Consider the following 23,885-nt stretch of genomic DNA (forward strand, 5'->3'; position numbering starts at 1 on the left):
TTTCTACTTTCAAGCCCTGTCGAAACATCAAAATTTCATGAAATCCGGTCGGATACGCAGCACATATTTCTTACTTTCTTAAATTTACATGAATAGCCGGCTACCGAGATACAAAGTTTACAAAAGTACTGCTTAGATCATGGGTCATCCATTTCATATGTATTCTGGATGTTTAAAACGGAAACTGTGCTGTAACGGTGCAAAAAGCATAGGATACCGAGTACAAGAGGAAGCTCACTGACGCACGAACTAAGAGAGTTTAGATTCAAGGTAAGTAGGTAACACGTCTCATGCTGCAGTGCTCAGACAAAGCGCAATGCAAATCGGCAAGAATAAACGACATTAGATAAATTACACAAGTAAACACTTCTGATACATGATACAAAAAATAATAAGAATGTTGAGAACGCAAGCTACTCTAGAAATGACTGCTGAAGGCGTAGCTTATGTTTCTACTTTTATTGGCTGACTCTCGGCGGCAGCAACTATATCATCTCCAGCGACGTCATTTTCTTGAGGTATTTTGTTCTCATCAGTTGCTTCTTTCTGGGCAAGCATCTCCTTCAATCTTCTCAGCTCTACATCTTTTGTTTCTAACTCATCTTGAAGAATGGCCACCTGTGAACGGGTTGTAAGTGAAATGTTATTTTACTCCCTCCGGGTTGATAATACTTGTTGTTTTGGAAAAGGGCACGGTCTCAAAAAAAAACAACTTTGATCATTATTTTTCATTATAATATGTATAAAAGTGTCAACAAATATATGATCTTATTAAAGTACTTTTTAAGACTAATCTATACATGTAGTCACCATATTTGAAAAACAAATATTTTAAAAATGATTTATAATCAAAGACTCTAAAGTTTGACCTCACCTTTGTCTAAAACGACAAGTATTATCAGCCCGGAGGGAGTAATAAACAGAAGAGACTTACAGTGGTAGAAATGATGAAACTTACCATTTCATTTGATCTTTCAACGTCATTTGTTAGACCATCCATGTGTTTATACAGCTCTGAAGACAACAGAAGGATGGTCAAATAACTCAATATTAGCAAAACTAGTGTTCAGTAAGAGCAGAAGGCATTGACTTCATAATAGGTTGGTAAATTAGAATATCTAATGGATCCATATTGACATATGTTAGACTTGCCATATAGGTTTACAAGTTCTAACCAAAAGAACAAAGATGACTAATCCTTAAAGTATATGCCTGATTATCCCTGGCACTAATTCCTAATTGATTCTAGGATGTGCAGCCAGTTCCGCTGAATTTATGTGATGCTTTCAATGAATTAAAAAGTAATGTTGTTTGCAGGTAGACTAAAACATAATATATTGAGAATAATTCAGACAATGAAATACAATTTCAAACAATTTCTTGGGGGAAACAAGCTGGCTACTGGTTTCTTGGTAGTATTCAGGATTTCCGTTCAATCAAGAACTCAGTTCACATCAATATAGTCCCTCAAGAGGAAACTTAGAGAAGTGAAGTTTCACCATTTTTTTAGTATGTTTTTAGAAGCCGCCTAATGAAGTAGATAGGTGCAAAATGTGTGCCTTACCTAAATTTAGTAACTTGAACATATCTGAATTTGTTTGGTCTGAAACCCCCAGCAAACCTCACAAAAAGTTTTGGTTATACTTCAAAAGCTTGGCTGTCATTTGGTTTGAAGCCAACGAATTTGGTGATGGCAACATTTTTAAAATCTAAGAAAATCTAACACCATGTTTGAGCAATCCATGGGAGGCCAAATGCTCACCCCAGCTCCCAAACTTCAATTATCCACAAATAGGTACAGCCATGAGACAATGTACCTTACGGGCGTTGGATCTGGCTGTGCCCAGATCTTGCCATTACCAAAAGATTGGTTTTGGTTGGCTGGAGACATTACAAACCTCTCCACAGTTAACAAAATTTGGTAAAGTTCACATGTACAACTTCAGCAAGGACCATGATACCGTAGCCCATTGATGCTACAGTAGGACCATTATAAACTAGTACAAGGCTAACACAAGCAATAAAAGATAAAAACAAGAATCTTTTGAGAATGTCAACAGACAGCATCACATGTCATTTCAAAAGCTGCATGTGGAACATGTAGAAAGTAATAATACTTATGGTCTTAATTGGTCGATCTAGGGTACTTGTAAGAGATTCAACCTCTGATATGATAGCACATTTATGGTTTGCTGCAGAGACTGCTATGAACATACTTTAATTCTAAATCTATAAGCCATGAAATATTAGACAGACTGAACACAATACAACCACGAAACAATCCCAGCATTCAGAGCCAATGCACTACGAGTACACTGGAAATTTCGTATAATGTGAGTACAGGAGACATGTCGCATCGCATCCTCATTTGGAATGATAACAACCTTGAAAATCCCATTCAGAAATCAAAACAGCTTCAGGAAGCCATGATTGGATATCACAATTGCTAGTTTGTTTTGGTCAAATGGAATCCTCATATACTCCTAGATTAACAAGGCCAAAAATACAAACGGTACTAATTGTAATATTAGGAATTAGGATAACATACACATGCACACAGCTACAAAACATAGACCTGGTAAGTTCTAACTTCAAATGAAATCAGGTGTAAATATTTATCAATGTGTCCAAACATCAAAGCACGAAAGACTGCCAAAGGCAAACAAAAACTCAGGGTATGTGAGATTTTCTTCTTCTTATCAATGTTAGTTTCATTAGCTTACTAGTTGGACTGCATATTCTAAACATGTGCATAAGCATATGCAACCTGAAATTCTTTTAGTTTAGCTTACTAGTTGGCTGCTTCTGCTATCAGCTGAGTACTAGAATTTTTAAGGCAAAATTGGTTTTAGAGCACCGAAAGTTCACATTCTTGTTTCTATAGCACCGAAAGTTACCGGTTCACTTTAATAGCACTGAAAATTGCCTCCGTTCCCCATTTTAGCACTTCCGTTAGTTTTCTACCGTTTGCCGTCAAAATTTTCCCCCCTCTCGAATCGGTTGCGCCATGGCAGCATCGTCCTGCCATACTGCCGGTAGTGGAAGAAGAGATGGCACAGCACGTGTAATCCTTCCACTGCTGGCCCCATCGCCTTGGATCGCTGCTCACCCTTGCTGGACCGATTGCTTGTCGTGAGTCATGACGACCAGTTCATCAGCTCTTCGGTGATGTGTCTCCAGCAGACTCACGTCCATCGCCGGTACCATTGATCCCCATCAATCCTCAATCCTGCATTCCTGCTAACAGGAACCCTCACCGGCATAATGCAACCATGGCCGGCGGAGTAGACGCAACGGCTTGCACGCACTAATTGATGTGCAGAACCGCGGAGTACTGTTGGGAGTGATGCAGCGAGGGGCTCCACGACTCATCTTGCGGCGTTGTGATTCCTTTTGAATGCAGATACTGCCAGTGAATCAAGAAGCCATTTTTCCCCTTCTTTCTTGCAGTACACATGTACAACCAGATTAGATTATACTCCATCAGTTAGTTTCCTACAGAAAGAGTATTAAGTTATCATTCGCTCGGTTGTTGCCTCCACGGTTGGCACCGGCAGATGGGCACCAGTACGACCAGCACCAGCCAGCAAAGCAGCGGGCAGAGGCTAAGGTCACCGCCGGCGAGACCTAGGGTCCGGACTGGTTGATCTCCATGATCTGGAGATTGGCTGAGCCATACAAGTCGACGTTGATGGCAAACAGAGAAAATTGACGGAGTGCCAAAAATGAGAACGGAAGAAACATTAGGATGCTATTAAAGTGAACAAGTAACTTTTGGTGCTATAAAACCAAATTTATGAACTTTCATTGCTCTAAAACCAATTTTGCCAATTTTTAATGATGGGATTCTGTAGACTAAAGAATGCAAAATAACTTCACATCCATTCTGTTTGATACTCACTGTAAGGGAAGAAACTTCTCCCCTTCTTTCCATGCTACTAATATTAAGCGTAAAATTCTTGTCTAATGAAAGATGATCAAGCCATCAGCTCTAAACATCTGTTTTCCCATATAGGCATTCAACGCTTTATGAACCTCAATAGTTCCTATAGTTAAGGGCTACACGCTAGTATAAAATTCACTACATTGTGCAACCAATATTAAACAGGAGGATGAATTAGTCTAGAGTTGAAACAATGTACGTAGTGAGCTAAGAATATAAAGTAGTTGTCCAAATTAATCATCAATGGGCAAAATGGGAAGAAAGGATTATAAAGTACTATCTCTATCCTTTATTATTTTTTGACGTTGGTTAGTTCAATTTGATATCTATACTACTTAAAATGTTAGTAGTGGTGGTGTCTGTTCTGCTACATCACCTCTACAACTGACATTTTTGGTCCGTACAATCTATACTATAAACCACCTTCTAGCGAGTCATCTCCTATTTCACTGCTGATTCTTCCCAAATTTCAAAATCACCTACTCGTTCAATAAGGAAAATCATAAAAGTACTATCTGGACTACATATGTGCTTAATTAACTTAATAAGCTAGAAACTCAAATTGTTTTCCGTTGCAACGCACGGGCTTTTTGCTAGTTACATAAAAAAGCGGAGGGAGAATATATGCATATTACATAACATACCATTGAACTGATTCCTGAGTTCATTGTTCCGAGTCTTCAAAACTGCAATTTTCATTCCAAGTTCATGGATCTGTACCCAAAAATTGTTTTAGAATACAATGTTACAAGTAGTAGGATCAAAAGCCTATCATGCTTTGATGATAGTGATAATAGTGAAAAACAGGTGCAACTATATATATGCTCAAGGTGGCGGACATGCATGCAGGGGGTGGAGGAGAGTGGAAATCAAATGCAATTATTTCTCATGTAATATGTTCGTTGTTCCATGAAAATAAGTAAAAATATTTAGCTCTTTCAGGTGGCAATATGGGCTTTCTGCTCAAATTGTCTCCTTTTCCTTCTGCTTGGACAAGGAGAGATATTCAATATTTGAATCAGATTGGATTTCATTCCACTTTCCTATTTCTCAACAACAACTTCTCTCATCAGCTATTTCACGTTCCTAAAGAATGAGAAGACAGGTTATATTGGGTTAAGTCTATAAGAGGCTTACTTTTCCTTCAGAAGCCATCGCCCCAATCTCTTCATTTTCCTCTTGCAATGTTCTACACTTGGCCATTAGCATTTTCCCATGTTTACTGGATGGAGTAAAATTGACAGCAGCAACATTGTCCTGTAGTTCCTTGATCTTTTTCTCCTTCTCCTCCACAAGATTCTGGTAAAAAAAAAAAGCAAGTTCCAAGATTGATGCACAAGTACAGTTACTTGCATTAGACAGTGAGCCTAGAAACTGTGCTTTAGCTGTTTAGGCCAAGAAAAATAACGCAATTATTATTCACCCCAAAATTTCAGTCATACCAAATTAAGTTGTCATAGTCATGCCTACTACACCCAGTAGACAATATGATCAAAATACCACATTGCTCCCTTACCCAAAACAAAACAACTGGTCACTTAATGCATATTTTTATTCTGAGAAATATAAATACATTATTTTTGCGACATATGCATGCAGTGTGATGAAAGGCGAAGTTTTGTACCCTTAATACACAATTAAAGAGGATTATAGTCATTGGTTCAAGCAATCCAATAATTGCTTTTTCTTAATTTGTGTCTAGCTATTAGTGCAAAAAATTGCACAAAGATACAGCACAAATATTTAGTTTTGTAAATCTCGCTAACCTTTAATCGTGTAAATTCCTCGTGGATTGCTGGATCAAGCAATAATCTCCTTGTCTGTTCATCATACAGAAAAGGGCATTAAAACAAGTTATCTAAATTGTCAACAGAAGGGAAGGCATTATTAAGAATCATGCTTGTAGGAGATGGACCTTATGTTTAATTGTATTATTCGTTTCAGTGCAATTATTAATCTTATATGAATATAACACTTCAGACTATTACAAGGAGCTCAAGATGTTGGGATTAGAAAGTAGTCTGGCAGTTTGGCACCTGACTAGCACCTCACTAAACATGTTACATAGTAACAAATAGGAATCCTCTTTACTTGGTAAACAACTACAGGTGTGCGTTGCTTGTACATGTCAGATTGTCAGTGTTCCTGTAATATGCAAGTTTAAACAGGCCACCAGATTGACTATGTAACATGTACCCATTAGCCATGAAAGTGTTGCACTAATGGGAGCAATCAACCAACTTGTTACAGATGATCTAGTAATCTACAAGGTATTCTTAGGGACAGAATGTTTTGGAATGATATCTTAATTAGTTGGAAGGATCAAACTGGTTTGTTAGCATCCACATCACATCATTTCTATGAACCAAGATGATTAAGAAGTAAATTCCTGTTTGTGCCTATCTCCCTCTCCTAGAGGTTTTCTCCTCCAGCCACTGTCACTTGGCTCAATGCAGCATGGTGCTTACCCCATATAACATTGCAACACCATATGACATGTCACACAGTTCTCATTTATAATTCCCATTCTTTTGGGTGAATGGTCAGACGAACAGATTCAAAATTAAAATGGCAGAATAAACAAATAGATCATGAAATATCCCATCACAAAAGGAATATCCAGAAAAGACAAAACAAAGAGAAGACCGTGAGCAAAGTAGCAAAGCTATAGATATAAGTTGAGTGGGGTGAAGAACAACACCTCAGCCATTCCATGTAAGCTGTGTGATATGCATCACAAGCATGTAGAGACAAGAATTCCATCGGAGTAACAATATATGCAAATGTGATAATAAGGTTGTTTTATGTTAATATACTGTTCTACTATGTACTTAATAGGTCTTGGATTAACTATTACATGAAGCAAGGACAATGTGTAAGTGCATAGATCAAAGAGAGGATTTTGGAAGATGAATTCTGTACAGTTACATCATAGACATGTATCACAGCATGCTAAGAATTGGTATAGAAGATGCCAAGTGCATGCTACCAAAATATTGAGAATTATCACTATTGAGGCAAACTAGGATGATGAAAAAGCTCAAGGACAAGTACAATATAGCACATATTTTTCTATTCAAGTCTGTTTCTTTGTATCAATGAAGATAACACTTACGAAAGCAACTCTATAATAATAAGCATCAAAGTTTGGAGAACCAATAGCACAAGCAATTTAATGGTTACCTGCATCGATGGTGGCCTTAATTGAGTTTTCAAATCCCTAACTGCAGACTGCAAATTAAATTTTAATGACAATCAGCACAAACAAGACGAACAAAAAGACGAGGGAAAGAGCAACAAAGCAGAAATGGATTGATCAAACATAGCGAGCAGTGGCATAAGTTTCAAACTGTCTTGGCATTCTTGGCCCGTATACTTCAAATCCATTAATTGAGAAGTACAGAATATTAAACAGATTTATCCATATTGACATGTCTTTCATCTCCCTATAGCAAAATGAGGCAGTAAGAGGGTACCTTCAGTTCTGCAATTTCTTGTTCACGTTTCGCAAATGTTACAATGAAAGCCGCCTCTCTTTTCTTAGCTTTCTCCAGCTGAGTATAAACAAAAAAGGTCATATTGAAGCAAATCAAAACTACTTAGCAGATCCGCGAGACAAACATGACAACAAACCAACCTGCTCCTTCAATGATTCTTCCGACGACTTCAGGTTATTGAGATAAGAAACAACCGAAACAGGATCTATACTTAAAATGCATTAATTTACTTTGGTCAAGCTTTAGAAACAATTGGAGAGAAAAGCATTTGATTCAGCAACCTGGATTGGTTCCAGCAGGTACAGCTGGAATGTTCTGAAATGCTGAATGCCACTTTTGAACTTCTGATTTGGCAGCCTCCCGTTCCACCTGCGACACAAGAAAATTCAATATTTCAGAAACTACTTGCTTGATCAAGAAAGCAATATTGGTAAATACTTCATCTCAACTTCTGCACACACTTTTAATTGTAGGTAAATGGATTTCTTTTTCACTAGGTCAAGTGTGAACGTGATAGGCTTTGCAGTTAATGCATTTTATATTGCAGATACTAGCATAATCAAAATTGAACATGCAAAATGATGTACTAATAAAAGAACATTCTTCTATTTCAAAGAGTTGATCTTTATATAAGGAGCTCCAGTGCACTGATATATTTGCACTACAAAACCAAATTTGACTAGAAGATAAAAATATATGATCATTATATCAGACAGGCATACATACTACCTTAGTTGATTTCTGTACAACGTATTTTAATTTCAGGAATGTCTTCAAGACTAAATTTTGACCAGTGATTTCTCCTAAAACAATTCACAGTAAAACAAATATTGTGTAAAAGACTTTGAAACAAGATTATATTGCTGCATTTTTATACACTTAACGTACTAATAGTGCTTTAAATACGTATTATAAGAATCAACAGAGGAGTAACACATTGGCCCCAGAATTCCTCACTAGATACTAAAATTTTCATTTGGGGCCACAATATCATGACTACCATTCATGACCCGAAAGTAACAATATTAATCAATATAAAGCACAAAAGAAAAGATAATGTGATTTCTCTACAGAACATAAAGCACAATAAACTGGCCGCAATATATATTGTACATCCGCCTTATGTTTCTATCTTCTCCAGATTTTTATGATAAATAATAGTATAATAAGTATATTGATGAAAACTCTTTTATTTATAATTGACATATACATGCAAATATATTGTACAAATGAACCAAATATTTACTCTCGGCCACAGGAGTGTGTTACAAGACAACAACTAAACAAGATAGAATTAGGATCAACAAGATTGCATGTCTGCATTCACTATAAAAATGAGAACAGCACAAATGGTGAGGCAAGACAAACCTGACATGACGCAAGATTATCTTTACAGTTCTGCAAACTTCAGGATGGGGAGAAAAGTCAGTACCATGTTCCAAACAAACAATATAAATGATTCTAGTAGCTCTGAAAGCAAAAACAACAATTTTGGTATACCTCTCGCGAAGAGACAGAATCATTCCCGTGGCAGCACCTGGCGCACTTTCTTCCACCTTTGTCTTTCCCTGAACCACAAATTCTTATCTTAAAACATGATCCTAGTTGGTTATCTATAGAATTTCATGCCGTACAGAGCACGATTAGGTAACCAATTACTTAAATCCAAGGGCTAGAAGAAGAACATATTTCAAAATAACGCGGAACAGTACAACCGAGTAGCTTGATTCAGTTTCAAGCACCAAATTAGGTACATGGCGTCTTTCCGTCATCCAGAAATTTTATTAACTAGAAAGCATCTCATTAGTCACTACGGAGAAAATACAAGAAGAGTGAATAGGTTACTACCTTCTTGGAAGCGAAAACGTCCTCGTCATCGTCGTCCAGATCGCCGAACGGCCTCTTCTCGCCTGCACCGAGGTCGTCACCACAGAAACCATAAGAACCAAAGCAGGATTCCCAAAGGAGAAACCATGTACCCTAGCGCGAGAGAACGTCGGAGGGGAAAGGAAAGGGACGGGGAGAGAAAGAGACAACTAACCGGAGCGGGCGGGTGGGGCTGTGGGCGAAGGGGACGAGTTGAAGTCGCGGCCGAAGGCGTCCTCCTCGTCCAGGCGTGGGCTCGGAGAGTCAGCCATGGTGTCCGGCGGCGGCTGCCGGAAGCAATATGTTAGATGGGAAGTCGCGCCGCTCCGGCCGCCGGGAGGGTGCTGGCACACCGACGGCGAGGCGAGGGTTTAGGTTTTGGGTCTCGAGGAAGGGGAAGGGGAACGGCCGCGTCTCAGCGTCTGCACTTTTGGGCTTTGGCCACCAGGGCAACGAAAACTAATCCAAAAGGACTCTCCCATTTTCTTTTATGGAAAAAGTCTGGTTAACCTCCCTTGACTATTAGTCGAGTCTCAGTCGTGTTCTCAACCGAAAGACCAAGTGCAGAGCTACCTATCAAATCCAAACGCAGTTTCATTACACGTGAGGTGCGTTGACATGTTGTTTATGTGACGCTTACTTGGCATTTGCAATCAAAATTGAAGAAAATGTAAATAGCACAGTTGAATCAAATATCGTCCTCATTTCCCTCCCTTTTTCTCTGGTCATGGCATATCTAATGATCGCATGGCGACTAACTTCTCCCCACCACTGCGGCGGGTTAGAGGGGGTGGTGTGAACGCAAAATCTATTTGAGAGGCATCTTGAGTTAGACTTAACAGCGACACCGACAATACATGCGAGAAATACTACTGCACCTCACATACATGCAAGTATTTTTTGCTATTAGGTTTTTTATGTTCTTATGAAGTTTTCTCTTAAATTACTTATCCGATCTATAATTCAATTACACCATTGCGTTCGCTGCAATTAAATCTTTAGAACAAGATCTTACATAATTATATTACAATGAAAAAAATATTTATATTTGTAAATTACTTTTATTACATATGTAAGTTACTTCATATACATAAATTTTAGATTTGACTAAATTACTTCTTAGACATATAAAAGTAAATTCAATAAACTCTAAAAGTAATCTACATATATTATCTCTTATAAATGTAACTTAAAATAAAACGGAAGTAACTTTGTCACGACATTAGAAGTAAATTCGTTGTAGGGATAAAAATATGACTTTATCTACAAATTAAATTTAATCAGCACAGATCAGCACATGTAAGTTTAACGATTTTTAAAAGTAACTTCAATGTTAATTGGAAGTAACTATTGCATGGTTCATAAGTAATTCTCTATAAATCTGTTTAATCACCGATTGTTTTTTCCTTTTATTTTTATTTTTCATGTAGAATGAGAAAAGAAGATAAAACCTTTGGTGAATTATAAATAACATTGATGGAATCACTAATGAGAATTAATCATGTATAAGATGTAATAGTTACTTCTTGATAACGTGGAAGTTATTTTCTAACATATAATAAAGTACTTTTAAATTAATAAACTGTTTGAATATAATCAATATGGATCTCGTTTTGTCACATATTTGAGTGGAGCATAATGATGCAAATAGATCTTAAAAACAATATGTGATTTAAAAGATATAAGTTATTAAAGAGATTAAGAAAAGACACATACTATTGCATTTTTCAAGTTGAAAGGAGACACTAGATGGAGTGGTAGGTGGTTTAGACAAACCAACTACCACTAGCTGTATAGTCACGTCCAATGAAAAAAGTCATGCATTAAAGTTACTTTCTTTTTATCATAAGTTACTTCTATAATATATGTAAATTACTTTTAGACTTTATTGAATTTACTTTTATATGTCTAAGAAGTAATTTAGTGAAATCTAAAAGTAATTTAGATATATTATAAAAGTAATTTACAATTTTTCATCAAAATATAATCATGTGAGATCTTGTTATAACGATTTAATTGTTACGAACATAACGGTGTAATTGGATCGTAGATCGGATGAGTAGTTTAAGAGAAAATTTTATTTGAATTATAGGTGGATAGGACCTCTCATAAATGGAGTGGTAGCTGGTTTAAAAAACCAGTTGCCACTAGCTGTGTAGTCGTCCATGGTGTGAGAGAGGCTCGAGAACAACAACGGTCGGCCTCCAGCTCCTGCTCACTAGCCCTATCCACCACCCGTCATAGAGCACTACAAGGAAGGCAACAGAGGTTGATTCGAGCGCCACGTACCTCAGAAAGCTGACGTGCCTACTCCGACACATCCTAGTATGATGTTGCCTTATTTTGGGATGGAGGGAGTAGGTGGCAAGGATAACGCCAAATCTCATCATCATCCTTTGCACCCGCCTGCCAAACCTGTGACACGTGTTGTCTCTAGAGCAATGGGGAAGAAACTGGGAGTGACAGTGCGAGAAGGGAGGAGGTGTCAATGCCATTCCCGCACCCGCCAGCGAGCTCCAACATGCACGGCCTGAGCTACATCGGGCTCCATCTTTCCCATCGCATTTGTACTGTAGATCTAGCGGTGCAAACGGGAAATGACAAGCTTGCAGCGAAGACAGCGCGACAGCTTCAACTGAGCTCTCAAAGGAGGACGCGTTGACGGCTTTGAGATCATCCCCCTCGCTGCCCTACCTTCCTCTCCGCTTCACTTCATTTCTTCTCCGCCCCGCCTAGCTTCTTTTCCGCCGCCAGCCCCGCCTCATGCTAGAGCTCTGTGCTAGCCTCTTCAACACCACCATCCGACAGTTGTTGTGTCCTAGATCTTGTCCAGTGCCTCACGCTCAAGCTACAGGTTTTGTTCTCCATTCCGTAAGTGGGGCGAAGAGAGGAGGTAGAGGAGTATGAAATAGTGATGTCACTAACATGTGGGTCCCATAGTTTGTTCTTTTTACCTTTTCAAACTATAATGACATCTAGGGCAGAGACCAAGTCAACGTGCCACGTAGGCACACCACGCAGGACGAAACTGATGTCTAAATCATCGAATGACTCAATTTGCACTGGTTTTGATAATTGGATTATAATCTATAACTTGCTTTACGATTGAGGGGAGTGAATGAAATTTGAGCCATAGTTGAAGGACTTACGGTGGACGTTTTTCTTTCTCCTCTACAATTATATCAACTAGGCCTATAGCCCATTAACAGCAGCAGTAGGGGCCAGTCTCCCCTAATGATACTACTAATTTTATCCAACTATTTAGGTTTCCATGCGTTACAATAAGAAGAAAAAAAATATCAACTTAAAATTATACTGGGTGAAATGGTGTTAAATAATAATTCAATGTATATTTACTGTGAACTTGGCAAACACTAGTTCAATAATTATCCAGGGTTTATAAAACCGTGCGGTTATTGCACGGTTATCGTGGCTATCACGTGCGGTAATTTTTTCAGTTTTTGAAACTATGGTATACCTCATGATACCATGCGGTTTTCGCGGTAACCGTCAAACCGCGGGGTGGTGGTAACCCTACCCTAAACTGTTTGGTAGACCGTCAAACCTAGGCACTTAATTTATAATAACTAGGTGAAACCTCGCGCATTGCTGCGGGAATTTAGTATGATAACAATAAAAAAAATAACATATAAGATGGCTAGATAACATCAGATTAAGTAAATTAATGTGGTTTATGATAATTTAAATTTAAATAGTATGTAGAATGGTGATTCAAACGTAAAAAGTAAGCTGGTATGACTTTATGGAAGAAGAAAAGTAGGGAGATATATTAATCATCTAAAGACTAAAAACAATTGATGTGATATGACTTAATTAAAGGAAAAAAGAGAAAGATAATTTGGACCATAGATTAATCATTTAAGCACTAACTAAGTGAGGATAAACTATATACTTTATATCATAAAACATAATAAAGATATACATTGAAACATTATGTGAATTATGTTGGATGATAATTTAACATGTTTGTATTTTAAAAGCTCTTAAATTATAAAAACTATAAATATATAGCATGTTTGCATGATGTTTAAATGTGATGAGTGCTAATGGATGATGATGTGACATCTTGTTAATTAGTGGATGATGATGTGGCATCTTGTTAGTGGATGATGATGTGGCATCTGTGCATGTCAAGCTTAAGAAATTAGTGGGGGATAACTTTATAGTAAGATAGGATTCAATCTCTTTCTTATAGAAATCCTATTTGCCCCATCTAGGACATTTGATTCTATATACAGGTGGCAGCGCCATTCCCCCACCCCACCGTCTTCCCATCTCTAGCAACTCGCACTGCCGGAGATGCCATCGCAATACACTGCCTCCTAACCCCATAGTCTTTCTTGTCCCTTTCACTGACCTCTCCCACTCTCGACCTCTACCTCTGTAGCTCTAGCGACACTTTCGCTGCCTTGCCACCCTTTCGTTGCTGCTACCTACCACCATTGTGACTGCCGACCATGGCCATCCCTCTAAACCCGAGAAACCCCATCTTCCCCCTCTTCAGCCTCATCTCTTACCCCGAAATTCTAAACTCTAACCTCACCGCTGCCGCCATTGCTGCGTCACCGTTGGAGGAGACGACCTTACCGTCGCTAGAGAAGAGGATCGACTTGCAGTCACTACCACCCTTACTATGAAAAGTCGTCGTTGTCGGTTAGTCCCTCTCGTTCTTCCTCCATAGTAATAACCTATATTATATAGTTAAAAGATGTTTCATTATATGCCCTTTATATGCCTAGTCTTTCAAATTTGCTCATAGATAGGGTGTGCGTATGTGTTTATAGGGGTGAGCGTGCACGTTGTGAGCACATGCATTTGTATTGTGTTTCTGGAAAACTCTCAAATGTGAACTTCTCTACTGACTCAACATACATAGATTTTATCCCCTCTTTTTTATAGATGACACCATTAACTTTTGGACATGTATTTGATCATTTGTCTTATTTAAAAATTTAATACAAATGCATAAGATATAAACTATGCTTGCTTAAAGTATTTTAAGTGATAAGACAACACATAACAAAATAAATAATAATAATTATATAGCTTTTTAATAAGATAAATGGTTAAATGTGTGTTAAAAATCAATAGCGTCATGTATCAAGTATTAAAAGAACTGAGGTAGTAACCACTGATTTGCCATTTGCCATGTTGTTTGTTTCGGCTGTGTTCTTTTAGTAGTTGGAAACTGCTTCCCTATACATGGACAACAATACAGCAGATTTACGTATGATTTATTACATATTAACTAGTTTTTTTAAGTAACTTTTCTATATTTTTTTAAAATACATAGTTTAATAATTTGAAAATAGTGCGTACAAAAAACGAGAAAGATGGAGTTGTCAACTTGACTAGTTTGCTTCCATGAGACAGAGAGTAAGCTGCAACCAAACTCGTTCGCTTTTTGCTCGTCAACACCTCCCAGCTCACACCTGTTCATGTAGCTCAATTCTTCTCTTCAACGACATTGCGTGGAGAGAAATGCATGCGCAGGCACAGAGATCCGAGCCACCGCGAGCACTGGAGTGCGCCCTAAGCAGAAGCACTGATCTGGATTCATGGCTAAAAAATCAATCCAAAGAGACAAAGAAAAGCTAGGCAGGCAGCGGGTGATAGGAACCGCGACGCCATTGGCGCTTCTTCTGTCTTGGTGGTTGCCGTGCCTGCGCGCATCGATGGAGGGGTTCTGCTTCGCGCGGTGCCGCTTCACGCGGCTGGTGGTGGCGATGCAGCTGGTGATGGGCGTGCTCGTCATCTGCATCAGCATGGCCAGCCTCCACCGCTTCTACACCACCGACGCCCTCCTCCCCGGCGGGCTGGACGACCCCGCCCGCTGCGCCAGGTTCCACGGCGCCGTCGCCGGCGGGTACTCCGGCTTCGACATCCGCGCGCTGGCGGACCGCGTCGACGAGGTGCTCGTCCAGCTCGCCGAGCTGCAGGACAAGCTGGAGGCCACGGCGCTCAAGATCGGCAAGAAGACCAAGAAGAGGAAGGGGAAGGGGAAGCTGCAGCAGCAGGAGAACATGACCATGACGGAGTTCCAGCGATTCCTGGAGGACGAGGTGATCCACCCGCTGTACGGCGCGCACATCGTGCTCCGGCTGATCCGCATCCCCCGCCCCGACCCCGACGGCGGCGCCCCGGCCGTCGACCCGCTGGTCAACTTCTTCGCCGCGGAGGAGACGCGCAAGTACGTGACGGCGAAGCGCAACCGCGAGGGGCGGCCGGGCGCGTACGGCGCGAACCGGACGTACGGCAGCATCGGGCACGCGTGCGTGGTGATGCGGCGGGAGCTGGACGAGTACATGAGCTACGACGTGGGCGCGCTCTGCCCCGACGACTGGGACCTCGGCCAGCGCCTGATGCTCGGCGGCTGCGACCCCCTCCCCCGGCGTCGCTGCCTCGCCCGCGCCTCCAAGCTGTTCCGCCGGCCGCTCCCCATCAACGAGTCGCTGTGGGCGCTCCCCGACGACGGCAACGTCCGGTGGAGCCGCTACCACTGCCGCGGCTACCGGTGCCTGTCGGCCCGCAACCCGCGGCGCGGCTACGACCGGTGCGTGGGCTGCTTCGACATGGACAGGGAGAAGCAGCGGTGGATGCAGGGCAGCAACGGCACCACCCTGGCCGACTTCCGGATGGAGGAGGTGCTGGCGGTGAAGCCCGGGGAGATACGGGTGGGGCTGGACGTGACGGTGGGGACGGGGAGCTTCGCGGCGAGGATGAGGGAGCGAGGGGTGACGGTGGTGACGACGGCGGTGAACCTGGGGGCGCCGTTCGCGGAGACGGTGGCGCTGCGTGGGCTGGTGGCGCTGTACGCCGGGCTGGGGCAGAGGCTGCCGCTGTTCGACAACAGCATGGACATGGTGCACACGGGCGGGGTGCTGGATGGTTGGGTGGACCTGCAGATGCTGGACTTCGTGCTCTTCGACTGGGACCGGGTGCTCCGCCCCGGTGGCCTCCTCTGGGTGGACAAGTTCGCCTGCGCGCGCAAGGACCTCGACGACTACATGTACATGTTCCTCCAGTTCCGCTACAAGAAGCACCGCTGGGTCGTCTCCTTCAAGTCCAGGGACGAGGTCTACCTCTCCGCCCTGCTCGAGAAGCCGCTACGCTCATGATCCACCAGCTCGTATCTCTCTTAGTTACGCTGCAATGCTGCGTCTGATATGTGTTGCTGTTAATCTTAGTAGCTCTGATTCATCTGACACCTCGATGAATAAATACAATTATCTATCTATTATATTATTAAAGAAATAGAAAAAGGAGTATTCACGTTCGTTCTCATGGTCTAGAAATTCTCACATTAATCGGAGAAAAAGAAATAACAGAGTCCATATAGAAATACAATTTAGAAATAGCTAAAATTCGAAATTAAAAAATAAGGAATATTAGAAGAGCAGACTAGAGTCCGTATAGAAATACAATTTAGAAATAGCTAAAATTCGGAATTAAAAAATAAGGAATATTAGAAGAGGAGACTAGAGTTCGTTAGAGTTCGTATAGAAATACAATTAGAAAATAACTGAAATTTGAAATTAAAAATAAGGAATATTATAAGTAGAGTATATAGTCCATATAGAAATATAATTAGGAAATAATAGAAATTCGGAATTAAAAATAAGGAATATTAGAAGTAGAATATAGAATCCATATAGAAATACAATTGAGAAAAAAAATAGAAATTCGGAATTAAAAAATAAGGATTATTAGAAGAGGAGACTAGAGTCCATATAGAAATACAATTAAGAAATAATAGAAATTCGGAATTAAAAATAAGGAATATTAGAAGTAGAGTATAGAATCCATATGGAAATACAATTTAGAAATAACTGAAATTCGGAATTAAAAAATAAGGAATATTAGAAGAGGAGACTAGAGTCCGTATAGAAATACAATTTAGAAATAGCTGAAATTCGAAATTTAAAAATAAGAAATATTAGAAGAGTAGACTAGAGTCCGTATAGAAATACAATTAGGAAATAACTGAAATTTAGAATTAAAAAAAATAAGGAATATTAGAAGAGGAGACTAGAGTCCATATAGAAATACAATTAGGAAATAACTGAAATTTAGAATTAAAAATAAGGAATATTAGAAGTAGAGTATAGGGTCCATATAGAAATACAATTAGGAAATAATAGAAATTCGGAATTAAAAATAAGGAATATTAGAAGTAGAGTATGGAGTCCATATAGAAATACAATTAAGAAAAAAAATATAAATTCGGAATTAAAAAATAAGGAATGTTAGAAGTAGTCCATATAGGAGTTTAAAACTAACTTAAAATTCGGAATTAACAAAATAAAATGAAAAGTAGTGTTTAAAGTCCATATAAAAATATAATTTACAAATAACTAAAATTTGAAATTGAGAAAAACATGGGAATAAGAGTTTAAAGTCAATATAGAAATACAATTTAGAGGTAACTGAAATTTGAAATTTAAAATTAAAAAATATTGAAAGATGAATTTAGAGGCCACATAGAAATACAATTAGAAATAATAAAAATTCAGAATTAAAAAAATAAATATTAAAAGACGAGTCTAGAGTCCATATAGGAATATATATAATTTACAAATAACTAAAATTCGATATTAAAAATAATTAATAACTTACACGTATATAAAATACAATATGAATATTACATATTAGTAGTTTTGTAAAGTTATTGCAAAATTTAAAATTATGTTGTCATTGTAATATATTTTAATAATATAATGAGAAAACATATATGCTATTATATGATAGAAAAATATAATGATGCTAGCCGCGCAATCTGCGCGGCCACTATGCTAGTTATTATTATACAGAGGGAAAGTTAAAAAATTCCATCTGCAGGGTTGCCGGATGTGGATTAATGTCCAAAAAATCTGCAGGGTTTGCTCTGTTCTGAATTAAGGTGAATTTGAATATAATAAATACTTAGAAGGCAAATCAATCCTAAATTCAATGTGGGTTGCTAGATCTGTTCATTAGGATCTTGGACATCAAAAGTAATGTCATCAGACTTCCGAACTTCTGTCGAACAGGTGAAAGGGGAAACCAACCCATTTTCTTGTCAGGGTCTCGGGTGGGCTGTACATGGAACAGCTGGCTGCACCACGGGCTGGTCAGCCCATCGCTAAGAAGCCCAAGCAAGCCCAAGCTGAAGCAATACATAAGCAGCAATAGCTTATAGGATAACATCGATCGATCAATTGGCCAAGGCGGTGAACGGCGGCGGCGACCTGGAGGCGTGCTTGCCTCCTTGTCGATCTCCACCTTCCCTCTTCCTCTACTTGTCCAGAAGCTACTGGAACTTTCTAGCCCTTGTAACAGATTCGGTTGCTCCTTGTGCTGGATTTTGGTACTACTACTTCTGGAATTGCATTGTTGAAGTGCGTCTCTAACATTTCTCTATCTTCCTTTGCCGGGATTACAAACTTCGGGCAGGAACATGTGAGTTCATCAATATTCTTGCATACAAAACTTTTCCTTTATTTTTCTGTATTTTCCCTCAACCTCTCTGTTTTTTTCGGAAAAGAAAAACAAAAATATTAATCATGTTGAGTTGGCTAAAAACATGCCTTCCAGAAATTCCCCTTGTTGCGATGTGCTTTTGCTGCCTGAACCAGCCCATTGGACTGAAATAGTTTTGAGCCCATTTGACAGGAAAATGGATCCGCGTTTCATTGTGTCCCTTCTCCAGACGCCTCCGCACGCAAGACTAGCTGCTGAATTGCTGACGCATGGCGTTCAGCCCTTATCCAAGGCCGGTGCTCGCATCGCCGTTCTTTTTTCTTTTTGGCAAAAGTCCATTTTGCGCCCTCAAAACCCTTATGCGTGTCTAAAATACACCTTGAATAACAAAACCGGGTATAATACACCCTGGAACTGCCAATACCGGATGCTTAACATCCTCCGGGCTGTTTTTACCGTGGTTTTTGACATATAGGATGCCACATTAGTCCTCGCCACATCAGCGCATTGGATTGTCTTAAGTGTGTGTGGGCCGGGATTCTCTCTCACACAGACATGCTCTCTTTCTCTTCTCTTGTTAGGTTTATATGGGTCTATCCGGTATACCCTCTATTCCTCTACCTTTTCTCTGGTGCCGCTATTTATAGACTCCAATTCAAGATATACACTATATCTATTTCTGGTACACCGTTATTGATGTGACCATGCCTACAACGGATACAACCATTGATCATGTCATATACCCACAGGTGATCTCATTTTATAACAAGTGCCAATTTAATCTAATCAAGAATATGACACTACCTCATAATGTATGCGTTTATATGTTTAGGACCAATCCACTTATTTGGGGCTGCATATGGAAGATAAACACGATGGCCATGGTGCATGCAGAGATGGAGATGAAGTCCGCTGCGTTCTGGAATCCAATTCGGCCACCTGAGATAGTGCTGAATTCAAACGGTTGCCAAATCTCCATATGGCCTCCGTTTTGGGCCCATGAGTTCTTGATGGAAAGCTCTCGGAATCCTCTTTCCAACGGATCCAACCTCATTGTCAAATTCCATCTGAGTCATCGGCAATTGAAGAAACAAGGGGCTGCATTGTCTGTAATGGGCCTATAGGCCTGTAACTTCATCTGGGACCCCGGCCCAAGTAGGGCCCAAGGGGGGTTGCGCCCCAAACAGAGGGAGGACGCTCTTCTGACCTCCTCGATCCCTTAAATAGCTAGTAACCCCTTCAGGGTTAGTTGGGTTTTGTTTAGATGAAATTTTAGCCATTGCTACTTCCTTGCAGCGCGCGTGTCGGCTAGACCGTCCGTCTGCTTGTATACGAAACCCCAACTTATCGTGTGTAGTCAATTCCTATTTGCAATATCAGATTGCTTTTATCTTGTTCTTGCTTGTTTCTTCGATTTGCTTGCAGGAATAAGGTTGATCTGCACCGGCAAGATCAACAACCCACGGAGAGGTGTATCGATCGCAAAGGCGCAACACAACATCTTGTACGGTTGTAGTCGGGTCGTCAACGTCTTTTCCACAAATCGTAGTTATCTCAACTCACCGAAAGATCGGGCCAATCAACTGCCTTGAGTGTCGAGAGGAACTCAGGGTTCATCAGGTGGTATTAGAGCTTTCGTTGCTCGGTGAGTTTTTATCTACCTATAACTAGAAAATTGCCCTACAAAAAAAATTTCATCCTGTACCTAGCCATCTTTTTGCCATTGCATTGTTCATTTCAGTTTTTGCTTTGTTGAGTTTGCGTTGCATCGTCTAGTCGTGTTGCTAGTCTTAGAGTTTAGTCCGTTTAGAGTTTCGAGTTCTAGACACGTTATGTACCACAGTCGTCGCCCCCGTCGTGTCTTTGTTGTCGTCGGGACCTAGGAAAACGGAATCGTCTTGTTGTCGGAGCTTCGTTTTTCTAGTTTCCAGAAGTTTTTGTCGGTCGGTTTTGGAGTTTTTGAGTTGCATATAAGGTCGCTGAGTTGGCCGTGTTTATGTTTCGGCCGTGCTTGTGTTCGTGCACGAGAGGAGGAAGAAAAGTTACAAAATCATTTTTTGAAAGTATGCAAGTTAGATCTGGAAAGAAATAGCAGATTGGTTTGGTTTCTATTTGGGGCCGCGCAGAAAAGGTAAAAGGAATCGGTTTCCTTCTTTCAGAATTTTCAGCGAGTCCCACCCCCTTGCATGCGGCATTCCTTCCTCGAGTCGACTCCCTCCTCCAAATCACGTACATCACAAAGTGTGAGTCGTGTCAAACACCTTGGTGAATTTTCGTTTGGTGTCAATTTCGAGATCTGTTTGGAAAAACGGAACCGACATAAATTCAGCATTCCATTTTTTATAATTTTTAATTTTGGTTTGGACTTTTACATTTGAGTCCCAGTAAATTTTATATTTACATTTGAGTCCTTGTAACTTTGCATTTTGGTCCTTGGTCAGTTCTGGTCAGAAAAAAAATGGAAAAAAGATAAAAAAAGAAAAGGCAGAAAGGTGCTAAAAAAGAAAAGAGAAAAGCCGCACCGAAAAAAAGTGTGAAAAAAAAGAAAAAAAAAGAAGAGACAAGGAAAAAATTCAGTTTATTCTTGATCTTGGTTTTGTATATCAGAGTGATGCTTGAGTTGATTCTAGTGTTATCTTGTGGTATCGTTTGTGTCTAGGCTCGCGTCTCTAGTTCGTTCTAGCCTAGGACCAGCACGATACTTGAAGTTGAACGATTATTCAACTTTGCATTCTCTGATTTGACCATTTGCCATCCTTGCTACATATTTAAGCCTACCAGAGCTCCACAGATTTGACTGCAGCTATACAGATTGTGAACGTGTGTGCCAAAGTGTCGATACATCCAACTCCATCGGGTGTTCGGTTGAGTCGGTGTGGACACCATATTCTAGTTTGCATTGGTAAGAACTTGTGAGAGCTTGATATAAAGCTTGAGTGTGTGTGATTTGTGAGCTTCCACTACCTAGTAGTTGATAGGAACGCATATATACTTGTATATGTTGCTTGTTTGCTACTAACTATGGCAGGGTTACACAAAGAGTTTGGAGCTGTTCGTGCTCAAGGTGGACATTTTCACCTTCGACAACACATGGCAAGTGACCAACATGACGCAAATAAGGTACATGATCATAATCTTGCAAGAGTAGAGTCTGTTTTGCCATCTTTTGATGGAAAGTATGATTCCGCTGCATACGTTAATTGGGAGCTAGCAGTAGAAAAAAAATTTGATGAGTATGATTTTTCTAATGCTCAAATGATTAAGGATGCTAGTAATAAGTGTACCAGTTCTGCATTTTTTTGGTGGCATACAGTGGGAAATAAGCTTAAAACTTGGGATGAATGCAAAATACTGATGAGAAAAAGATTTGTGTTTTCATACTATAGACGTGCTCTCCTTGGGAAATTTGAACATCTAAAACAAGGTGACAAAACTGTTAGGGAGTACTTTCATGATTTTAAAATTTGTATCACTTGTAGTGGTTTACAAGAATCTAATGAGAACACAATGACTAGATTTTTCAGAGGGCATAATTCCAATATTCAGGTTGGGCTTGTTAATGTGACATATAATCATATAGGCCAATTGTTCATGCTTGCTTGCAATGTTGAGCGCAAAATTTTGGAGAACCCAACGGAGCAACAAGCTATGCTTTTGCCTCCTATCACTGATGTTTTGCAGGAAGTTCAGAACAGTCCCCAAAATGAGAAGAACGATATGTTTGAGATGTCACTTCCATCACTCGCGAATGAGGAGAAGGCTGTTGAACCTACATTATTTGAAAAGGGCATAAAAGGTAAATGGTGCAGAAATTACTCAAGGTGAGTATGCTTATGATGAATTACATTTTTCCACTTCCCATGATGACCTAGAGCAAACTTTAGTGGAACCTACTTCTGAATTGTCTTTGTCACAAGTTGATTTGCATTCTGTTCCTTGTGATAAAGAAGAGTTGTGCGATAGTACTTCACTTATATCCATTCCACAACTAGTGAATGAACATGCTACTTTTAATCTTGATTCTCCATGTACTGAATTTAAGCATGTTATTCACATGTCCAGCGAGAATGATGAACTTCAATTGCAATCTTCTTTAAATACATTTTGCTATATTCTGTTTGATGATTCTTGTGAGCTCAATTGTTTGAAGGACAAAATATTTGCTCATTCTGATTTGCCATGTCCTTGTAATGTTATTTTTCACATCTTTGGCAAATATAATGATAGAGAAATTTATTTGGTGCACAAAGTTTACATTTGTTCAGATACGCAACCCTCTGTTGTTGTGCCAAGAAAATGCAAACTGGAGAGTAGTGTTAGGACCACTGATGTTACTTCAAGTTTGTTTTGCTTTTGTCCAAAGACGCAGGTTGGTTCTGAAGAAGGGGAGCGACGAGATCGCTCAATGTTGCTGCCATATACAGTAAAGAATGCACCATATGAAGCGTTGCGTGAGGATATGCTACGTGAATTACCTATGTTTAAACCGAGGACGGTTTTCCGTGAAGAAGGGGAGGATGATGTGACCATGCCTATGATGGATACAACCATTGATCATGTCATATACCCACAGGTGATCTCGTTTTATAACAAGTGCCAATTTAATCTAATCAAGAATATGACACTACCTCATAATGTATGCGTTTATATGTTCAGGACCAATCCACTTATTTGGGGCTGCATATGGAAGATAAACACGATGGCCATGGTGCATGCAGAGATGGAGATGAAGTTCGCCGCGTTCTGGAATCCAATTCGGCCACCTGAGATAGTGTTGAATTCAAACGGTTGCAAAATATCCATATGGCCTCCGTTTTGGGCCCATGAGTACTTGATGGAAAGCTCTTGGAATCCTCTTTCCAATGGATCCAACCTCCAAATTCCATCTGAGTCATCGGTAATTGAAGAAACAATGGGCTGCATTGTCTGTAATGGGCCTATGGGCCTGTAACTTCATTAAGGTTCGTTTTGGGCCCACGAGTACTTGATGGAAAGCTCTCGGAATCCTCTTTCCAACAGATCCAATCTCATTGTCAAATTCCATCTGAGTCATCGACAATTAAAGAAACAAGGGGCTGCATTGTCTGTAATGGGCCTAT

At 39.9% G+C, this 23,885-nt stretch overlaps 2 protein-coding genes across 2 annotated transcripts; one reads left to right on the forward strand and one right to left on the reverse strand.

Moving 5' to 3' along the window:
- Nucleotides 1-238: 238 nt before the first annotated feature.
- On the reverse strand, nucleotides 239-9,693 carry LOC4341029 (FKBP12-interacting protein of 37 kDa). The gene is made up of 13 exons (XM_015788828.3): nucleotides 9,482-9,693; nucleotides 9,289-9,350; nucleotides 8,941-9,008; nucleotides 8,809-8,845; nucleotides 7,722-7,809; nucleotides 7,581-7,645; nucleotides 7,420-7,497; nucleotides 7,127-7,174; nucleotides 5,710-5,763; nucleotides 5,081-5,242; nucleotides 4,588-4,657; nucleotides 959-1,014; nucleotides 239-618 (listed from the first exon to the last, which is right to left on the reverse strand). The coding sequence occupies exons 1-13, from the start codon at nucleotides 9,576-9,578 to the stop codon at nucleotides 445-447; spliced, it is 1,059 nt and encodes a 352-aa protein (XP_015644314.1). The 5' UTR covers nucleotides 9,579-9,693; the 3' UTR covers nucleotides 239-444.
- Nucleotides 9,694-14,854: 5,161 nt separating this feature from the next.
- LOC4341030 (probable methyltransferase At1g29790) lies at nucleotides 14,855-16,560 on the forward strand. The gene has a single exon (XM_015787166.3). It carries the CDS (start codon nucleotides 14,886-14,888, stop codon nucleotides 16,443-16,445), a length of 1,560 nt encoding a protein of 519 aa, XP_015642652.1. The 5' UTR covers nucleotides 14,855-14,885; the 3' UTR covers nucleotides 16,446-16,560.
- The last annotated feature ends 7,325 nt before the right edge of the window (nucleotides 16,561-23,885 follow it).

This window comes from Oryza sativa, chromosome 6 (assembly GCF_034140825.1).
Source record: "Oryza sativa Japonica Group chromosome 6, ASM3414082v1".
NCBI lineage: Eukaryota > Viridiplantae > Streptophyta > Magnoliopsida > Poales > Poaceae > Oryza > Oryza sativa.